Here is a 9,751-nt window from a genome sequence, read left to right as displayed (position 1 = left end):
TGAAAGACGTGCCGTTCTGGAGCGTTTTTAAATTGTTCTCAAAGGCTTTCTTAATGAATGAAAAAGAAGTTGAAAAGGTAGTCAAAAACTGCCTCATGAAGATTGAATTTGACAATATCACTCAAATGAACATTTCAAATCGAATCAATCGTTTTTTATAGAACACTTTTCCAATGATTTTAACTCAAAGTGCTTCACATTAAAAACATTATATAAGATTCAAAGAGCAATAACGTAAATAACGTAAAAAAGAAGTTCAATCTTTATAATCACATGCAAAGCCCCCCCTCCCCCCATCACCATACACACAACATAATAAAGGATAAAATGAGACACCAAAAAAATGTGAAGAGAAAATATGAATAGAAATCCAGTTTGATATCCATCCATCCATCCATCTTCTTGACCGCTTCTTCCCTTTCGGGGTCGCGGGGGTGCTGGAGCCTAACCCGGCTGCTGATGGGCGAAGGCGGGGTCCACCCTGGACAGGTCGCCAGTCTGTCTCAGGGCCTGAAATCCAGTTTGATAATGATGGGAAAATAGAGGACTTTCAATATAAATGGAGCAAAAATTTAAAAAAAAAACAACTCGAAAAAATTTGCCACGTAAAACAAGAACCAGCTTTTTGTACATTTTTTTTCAGCATATGTTGTTTGAACTTTCATTTTTGTTTAATAAAAGATGCAATGCAACCTCAAGTTTCAAATTCAAACATGAAAAAAATAAATAAAATAAAAAGGGGTCTGAAAGAAGACTTATATTATCTGCCTCTTTTAAGAGATAAATCAAATTAAGTCAAACTTTATTCATAAAAAAGGGCTTCTCACACTTTTGCAGCTTGAAGCGCTTTACAATTAAAAACAAAGACACAGAAGTTCAAATAAAAACCCAACCCACCCTTTACCTTCCCTCAAAAAAATTTAAATTAATTGAAATTAGTGCTCCTCTATAAACAATTTCTAGACGTACAGAATAATGCAGCTCAACATCACGGAACAATTTGTTCTGTCGTCTGTCAGCTTTTACTTTTTTTTTTTTTTCTTCAAAATGTCAAACCAACCCTTGAAATATGTTTTCCATCAATCACCGACACTGAAGTCTTTTTTTATCTCTCTGAAAAATGTTGCCATCAAGATTACCGTGCGTGTGAGGTTTCTTTTTTTGGTGTGTACTTTAGAAGGTGAAATGGATGGATTTGAATGAAAGTTTGTGGAGTGAAGGGCATGCCTCAGCTTAGAAGTGATTAAGCTGTTCTGCAGATCTAGATTTAGATATTCAGCCTTAAACTGCTACTTAAAGCCTGACAGAAGTCACTCAAATTAGCTGACTTTGTATGATAAATCTGTCGCTCCTTCTCCAAATATTTTGGTGTAAACAGAACTTTAGCAGTTTGTGGATTCATTTGTTAAATCCTGTAACAGCAGATTTCTGCTATAAAATGACCTTTATTATTTCTGAAACGATAAGTAGTTGGAATGAATTATCTTCTATAAAAGACATATTTGTGTTTGAATGTGGAGATCATCATTTCAAAAGAACCAATTTACCATTTTCGTGAGGCTGCATGTAATCTGGAAGGAAAATCCCGGCTATTACTGCTTTTTCTTTGTGTTCTAAAAATTCTGCAAACCTATCCGAAAGGAATTTACTTTGAGAAATAAATAAAATAGTCTTAACTTGTAAGGTTAGAAGAACCCTGTTTTTGACTGAGCTAAAAAAACAAATTTGAGTTGTTCATGAGATTTGTGAAGCCTTCTATCTGGAGGGATTGTGTTAAGAGAAGACAAATGTTTTTGTCAAGTGAGAGATAAGGACCTAAATGTATTAACGAATTCAGCCATGTTTGTGTTTCTGTGTGAGAGGAGGTGTAGGTGTTAGGAGCGTTGCGAAAAGTGAGAAATCCTGACTTACAGATACAAGGAAAATAAATCTTAAAAATCTGTGGAAGTCACCGGGAAACTGTAGCTTTTTATAGCCGGAACTGTCGTTCTCAGTCTTTCATTGACTCTGGCTGCCTGTCACTGTGATTCTGTCTCATAAAAATAAGCTGCAGTCAGGTCAAAAGACAACCTCGTAATGGAGAATTTCATTGTGCTGTCTTTTTTGTGAGCAATTTGAATGTGACAAAGGCTCAGATGAACACCTCCCAAGCATGAGAGCTGATGATCCTCTTTTATGTCTCTGGTAGGGAAGGGGATCCAGCATACGGAGAGAGAAAATGTTTTTTTTTTCCCCGTGTGCAGCAGCTTACACGTGATGTGTCGGCTCTTTTTTCACTCAAAATTTGCTCTACATAAGACAAGCAGAAGAACTGCCTTAAATATGAATGGCGATGTAAAATGCATGAGAGACAAATGAAAGAGTCCAATTGAAGAAAGGGGAAGCATCGCTGGAATTACCATCTGTCCATTTGGGGAATATTGACAACTGAACTGAGATAAGAAAAAAATGCATGGTAATATCACGACACACAGAAAGGAACGTCTCAAATCGGTGCTGACCAACTCTTTGCTGTGTCTTTTTTTTTGCAGGAGTGAGACCGTGCTGCACCAGTTTTGCTGCCCAGCCCCCGAACACCCAGAAGCGGACGCCACCAGCTCGTCCGGGTGAGTCCTCCACAATCACTGTTTCACTGCAGCTTCTTTAAGGAGAGAACACAGACTTACCCCGATATCTGTGTGTGTAATTCTTGATTTATCACTCGTACAATATTTTTTACAAAAATTGTATAATTCAAAAAAATCCAAAAACAATTTACACACGCACAAATTAAAATGACACCACCTTGAAACTAAATTACGCACAAATCTTTAAAAATGAATTACTTGTTACGCACAAACAAAACCACATTTACGCACAAAAACATGAGGTGAGACTATTTTTATGTCTGTATGGAGAGAAAATAGTATCAACCCAATTTTTGCATATACAATTCTTGATTTGTGCGTAACTTTGTATTTGGGCAAGTGGATTTGTGCAAGCTGTGCATGTGCAGATTTTTTTTTCTAATTTCATAATTTTTATACTTATGCATTAAATATATTGTATGTGTTACAAATCAAGAATTACGTATGCAAAAATGCAAAGTTACACAAGCACAAATCTAAAGTTACGCACAAATCAAGAATTATGCACAAATCCAAAGATACACATGCACAAATGAAATCTTACGCACAAATCAAGCATTACGCACACACAAATCAAGCAATATGCACACATAAATCCAAAGTTACACACAAATCAAGAATTACACATGCACCAATCCATAGTTGTCCACAAATCAAGAATTATGCACTCACAAATCCAAAGTTACACATGCAAAAAATCAAGAATTATGCACATACAAATCCAGAGTTACACACAAATCAAGAATTACGCACACAAATCAAGAATTACGCACACAAATCCAAAGTTACACACACATTATGAGTTACACACGGACAAATCAGGGTGAGTCTATTTTCTCTCCATACTTCTTTGACTAAATCCCATCACCAGCCAAACTTTTCCTGCTGCTTCTGAATGTGAGTTTTGGCAGCCATTTGACGGTGAAATGCCCTGTAACACACCTCTGTCTCTATTGAGGCTGACTTTCACCAACAGACATTGAGGGCTGACGTATTAACTGGTTTTGCCACAATCAAAGTGCCCACATAAACCTCCCGAAATGACGCAACAGCTGCCTCTACAACTGCAACGGCAGAACGGACTTTAACCACTTTAACTGGCCGCTCCGGCGCGGCGCCATTGTCTGTTTGCCGTGTGAGATTGTACATTTGGAGAGTCAACACACAAGGTCTCAGTGGAGAGTCGGATGATCGATTGGGCAGAGCTGCATGAATTTAGGAGCAGATTTCTCAATGATTTTATCAGCGTTTGCCCTTCAGCCCCTCTTCTTTTGAAATCCCGCCTCCAAATCCAGTCTTTCCTTGCAGTGTTTGTTTTTTCTCCCCCTCTTCATCTTGCTGCTCATTATTTATCTGTTTGTGGGAAAACCGTGTCTTCTCGCCTCTTCTCTCCATCCCCGCAAAGCAGATCTTTCTTCTTTTTTTTTCAAATATCACCATCTGTGTATCTGAAATGCCTCGTCTCCCTCTGATCCGATGACTTAACTTCTACACCCACATGGTCCTGATTGAACAGGCTAATGGCTGCGTGTCATCCTTCCGCCCAAGTGCATTTGGAGACAGCTCGTTACCGTCGTTATCACCATATGAAGGTTGCAACTCTCTGCTGTGTCTCCCTGCCGTCTACCTTCACTCACACTGTCGGTGCACACCACCCTCCCGAGGGACAACCAGGAGATCCGCCTGCAACCTAACCCGTCTCTTCTTTTACTCTTGACTTCTATTTGTGTGGGAGAATATTGGTTCTCTCCTGGGTGTACAGCACCGGAGGTCTCTGGGGGACTTTAAGCCCTACTATCTGGCAGATGTTCGTCTCTTTTGTGCCGTGAAGTGCAGAGCAGAGCAGGGGCGCACGCTTATTCGCCCCATATGGCATGAAGCATGGAAGTGAGAAAGAGAAATATAATGCTTATATCATTACTCAGGCTTTTACTGTCCAGATGCATTAATAGCTCAACTCTTGCTTTTAAATCCTCTAATGTATTCTAATGTACTCTAATGTATTCTGATGCTGCGCTGGGGCATGGCAGTGTTTTAATAGACTTTTTGATAGAGAAAGCCTCCAGCATGCGCACACCAACACTGTTGCTATCTTCAGTCCTCTTTCTCGTTTCACTCTCCCGCCTCATTCAGCCTATATTTCCCAACTTTATCTCGTCTGGCGATAAGTCTCTCCGCCGTGCAGCTGGGGAGGCAGTGCGCTGGATTTCACAGCAATCGAAGAAAACAAAGAGGAACTTAAGTGATGCGCTCATTATTTATCCATGAGCAGGCTTTTTATTCTCTCCCCGGTCGCTTTTACCTCGCCCTCTCTTCGTGTTTAAAAAAAAAAAATATTAGAGTAAGAAGTATCCGGGAAAAATGTTGTCCTAGCAAACACGCGCTCATAATGGCGAGCCATTATGAACTCTCCTGGGTGGGATCATGGACTCATCCACTACGGCCTGCATTTAAGATGCTGAGCGTTGCTCTTCTCCTGCTTTGAGTTGAGCAGAGATGCAAAGGAAAGCTTCACTTGGAGGAAAATGTGGATTACTGGAAAACTTGAGAGGATAAGGACATCCGCTGTGTCTTGCCAGAGAATTACTTAAGCCTTACATGGCTTTCACAGAATTCTGATAATGCTGCCATGTAATAGCACATTGTACCATCTGTGCCTGGGATTACAGGAGACGATTGGAACCGAGACTGGGAGATTCCTCCCTTGATGTTAGAAGCTTGAAATGCTCCCACTTTTATTAGTTTTGTGTTTAATAAAATTACTATTTTAAAAACAGTTGCCTTACTTTGCATTCAATAGTGTCAATGACACAGGTTGTCAAAAAAAATCTTTGTTTTTAGTCTGTACGACACACTCAGAAGTTATAGTCTTCATCATAATTGCCACTGAAGTCCTCATCCAAATTATGTCATTGCCATGGAAACACATCCGCATTTAGAGTTTCAAACAGAATCAGGAGTAGACTGTTGTCGGGGCGGCAGCAGCCAAAATAACTCTCAGATGCTGCACTTTTAGAGCAACTCTTCATTATTTTTTTCTCGTTTTTTTCTTAATTGTTAGATATATTGTGGTGCAAAAATTGGCAACCATTAAAAGAAGCATATTCGGCCTCAAAGCATGTAATGAAAAATGTATAAATCTGAACAGCTTCACGCAGGAGTTTTAGTTTGGCAGACATCTCCGTGTGCGATGTGCTAGGATGAATTTGAACTGGAGTGTCTTTGAGCGTTCAGATTCTCCCAGTAGAGCACAGAAACCCAACATTTAAAGAAAACCAACACATTAAAGGAAACGTTCAAACTTCTTGCACAGCTAAAGACAGGAAGAAGCCTGAAGATGTATAGGGGAAAGTGTGAAACTTAGTGCTTTTAAATGTAGGCTAAATTTGTTTAAATAATTACATGAACTAGTGTTTGGTTAGCTCAATTTAACCAGAGGGTTTGTTAAACACCACATCATGATTGTTATCCATTCCTGAACCACTGATTGAATTTCAGTTTAAAGATATTGATGATGGCAGTTTAATCTTTGTTTTACTTTTAATTACAGTGAAAGTGAAAAAAAAACCCTAAACACTAAAATTGATTTATTTTCAGATTAATTATCTAATAATGATGTAATTGAGAGTAGTAATTCAAGAGTACACAAATTATGATACAAAATTCACATACCAAAACAATATTATAGTCAGCATATTTGAACAACTTCATCAACCATTAGCATATAAAAGGAATAAACAAATGTAAGGAAATAAAAAAAAGAAATATATATATACTGTATATATATACAGACTGAATATTTTACTTAAGCTGAAGGCTGAAGATGCTTGAGAAATTTATTTGAATTGCTGAATAATGTCATGAAAATGCTAAACGTTTTGATACCAAACTTGCATAATTTACAGAAAGTGCACAAAGAATTTGAAGCATTTTATGAAAAAATCGCAATGTGGCTAAAATGTATTTTCTGTCTAAAATGTATTTATATTGTATTTTCTTTATTTATGGTTATTGTGTTTTTTTTTCTTTTTGTTTGTTTTTTTGCTGTCTTTGTACCTCTTGTAACAATCTTGACTTGAGAACAGCCAAGAAAAATTCCAATGTACTTGTTCCTTAACATGTACAAATGGCAATAAACTCTCTTTAGTCTTTAAATTACTAGCTAAACTCCAAATTAGCCTCAAAAATCTCAGTAGAATATATAAGCTAAAATATTAGCTTAACTCAAAATTAGCTAACAAATCCTCAGTAGATGCCAAATTAGCAAAAAAAAGCTAGCATGTTGTTATAACACTAGCTTAACTCAGAATTAGTCAAAAAATTCTCAGTAGATGCCATATTATTAAAAAAAAAAAGCTAGCATGTTGCTAAAATATTAGCTTAACTCAAAATTAGCCTTAAAAACCTCAGTAGCATTGATATCTGTAGTATGCTGAATGTTTTGATACCAATTTTGTGTAGGTTTCAAAGTGCGCAATTATTTTGGTGAATTGTATGAACAAAAAAAAAGAAAACCCTCAAAAATGATGTAAAATCACAAAAAAAGGAGTCAAATTTCAAAATGTATGTGAAGTTTAACAATACCAAAAGTAAAAGCATGTATTTCCTAAACAAGCTGAATGTTTTCAATTCCAGAAATTGCAGGAATTTGACAAATTCCCAGTCATTTCAATGGGGCTGAAAAATTTCACAAATTGCATAAAATCGTAAAAAACGTAAAGTATCCGTAACAAAATCTCCTTAACAAGCTGAACGTTTTGATACCAAGATTGTAGGAATTGCTAAAAGTAGGATTACGTATTTATGTGGCAAAAAGCGTACAGAATAAAAATAAATAATAAGAAAGATAACAGAATAACTATAGTGTGGATGCTTACAAAGAATTTACACAATCAACTCTGTTTTACCCAGATGTGTCACATTCTTGCAAAGATATCCTGTTTATTTCTTGATCTCTTGTCATCCTGGTTTTGCTTTGCCTTTGCTCCCCCTAGTGGCGGAATTGTTCATTTCAGTAATTTCCTTAAAGAACCATAACTAACCACAGGAATGGGCTAGAAACTTGCTTTTTTTTACATCCTCATAACAACTGGGCCAGATTAAACCATTTGGTGGGCCGGATACGGCCCGCGTGCCATATGTTTTACACCCCTGATTTATATCATTCATCACAATTTATTTTTCTTGTAAAAATGTTGACAACATTTTTGACTTAAATCTCTAAACAAAATGCTTTAAAGCATCACAACTATTAGACCTGGTTGACAGAATAAAACTCATATTCAGGCTTTGGTGTCTAAAATAGACACATCTGTTTGTTTTTCTGCACTTTTTTGACCATAACAAGTACTGGATTTCTTATTTTTTAAAAGATTCTAACAATCTTCTTCAGATCTTTTTATTGGATGGAAATGTCTTGTCTGCTGATAAAACTGTCTCACATAATACATTCTTATCATAATGGATTATACATCAGTTTAATATATTATATACAATAAAAATCATTTTTTCGGTTATATTATCTTAAATAGCCTAGAAAGTAAAATACAAACAGGAGTTTTCCTTATTGAGAAGGAGGGTCAAAGGTCAAGGATTCCCACTTTAGCTATTCTGTTTAGTTTAGCAATAAGATATTGTTTAAATTTTATGATGGATGTTATGTTTTTGGACTGTTGTGTCCCATTGAGACAACTGGGTTGTGTAATTGGGATATATAAATGAAAAAAAAGAATTTTCAACTCAGTGTATTTCCTGAAATTTGCAAAGTCTAACTACTCGAGCATTTTTTTGTTCCAATGTTTTGAGCAGAGATCTCTCGCTATTTCTTGTTCCAGTAAAATGCGACAGCTCAGTAAGATCTAGCTGTGTTTTTTTTTCATTTTTGTTAACGGATTAACACATAAGGATTTATGCTAATATTTGTTTCCAAAATGTATTAGTGGCATGTTTACATATTTTTCTTGCTCCACATAATCTGAAGGAGTGATCTGTAATCTGTTTATTCTGCAATTAAAAAATATAAAAGAGGTAAACATAGCTTTTTAATTAAGTCAATTTTTTTTATTTGATTTGCAGACATTTTAATATGTTTGCTCAACAAACTTAGGAATGAAATGATGGAATCAGAGCTCTCCTGCAGCTCGTACTATATACGGTCCTTTAGGATGTTAGTCATCTCCATCTGGACCCCTCAGTGACACACATCACAGTGTGAGTGCTGCCCCCTATATGAACCTCTCCTCACTGCATTGAGCTGAGCCCCCCCCTTTGACAACAGCAGTTGGGGGTAGAAGTGATTACCTTTCTGCTCTTATTTGTGTGACAGCGGACAGATGCTGAGCCTGGAGGACAGGACGTCCTCTAGCGGAGGAAAGGAGGTGGAGGGAATCAAGAGGGAAGGGCCCAGCGAATACGAGATCAGCCTGGAGAACAAAAACAAACAGGTACGTCTACTTCCAGGCACTGTAAGTGAAGAGCCGGCTGCTCCGTTTGCTTTAGCGCTAGTCACTTACGATCACTTGGCAAATCAGATTCCTATTTGGATCTATTTCTGTCTCTGCTGACATGGAAAAGAACACCCGGGATAACAAGTGCAACAATGACAGGAACTGGAAAGATGCTACGTTGTCATGGTAACTGCTAATAACTCCTTGTGGCGGCTGGAGATGCGTTCCTCATAGCAAACTGTTGACGGCTCTGTGGTAGTTCTGCTGCAGCGGCACTGTGTAAAGATGTGTGCGCTCACGGCGGAACCCCCATCCCCACCCCCCTCAGGTTTTCTTCTTCCCCAGCCTCCCACTCGCGTGATTGTCGTTCTCTTTTGCTGCAAAAATTAAACAGGAAAATGGTGAGATTTCAGGAGAAATCTCACCAGAAATCCTGCAGATCTGCTTACAGCAGGGATGTGAAACTGAATCTAACGAGGGGCCAAAATACAAAACACACAAAGGATAAACATTTATTGAACACACTAAAGATACATATTTAAAACTTCAAAACTGTACATTTTAACATAATTATGAACTAGATATGCAGTATTGCCTGCAATAATGCTAGTGTGAATGATGTAAGCTGAATTTGGCTGCTGAAAATGATAGTGCTGATAGCTGAAGATGCTGAAATTG

The 9,751-nt window shown here is 37.5% G+C and overlaps 1 protein-coding gene across 2 annotated transcripts in view; it reads left to right on the top strand.

The window, feature by feature from the left end:
- iqsec3b (IQ motif and Sec7 domain ArfGEF 3b) overlaps positions 1-9,751 on the top strand; it is a 47,675-nt gene that overhangs the window by 6,732 nt on the left and 31,192 nt on the right. For both annotated transcript variants that reach the window (XM_024282066.2, XM_024282067.2), the window contains exons 2-3: positions 2,532-2,606; positions 8,953-9,070. In XM_024282066.2, the coding sequence (XP_024137834.1) occupies positions 2,532-2,606; positions 8,953-9,070 (193 nt within the window). The remainder of the gene's footprint in view (positions 1-2,531; positions 2,607-8,952; positions 9,071-9,751) is intronic.

The sequence above is a fragment of the Oryzias melastigma genome, linkage group LG6, assembly GCF_002922805.2.
Source record: "Oryzias melastigma strain HK-1 linkage group LG6, ASM292280v2, whole genome shotgun sequence".
Lineage (NCBI taxonomy): Eukaryota > Metazoa > Chordata > Actinopteri > Beloniformes > Adrianichthyidae > Oryzias > Oryzias melastigma.
The sequence above is the reverse complement of the archived record's forward strand: the minus strand, read 5'-3'. Positions and strand labels throughout refer to the sequence as shown.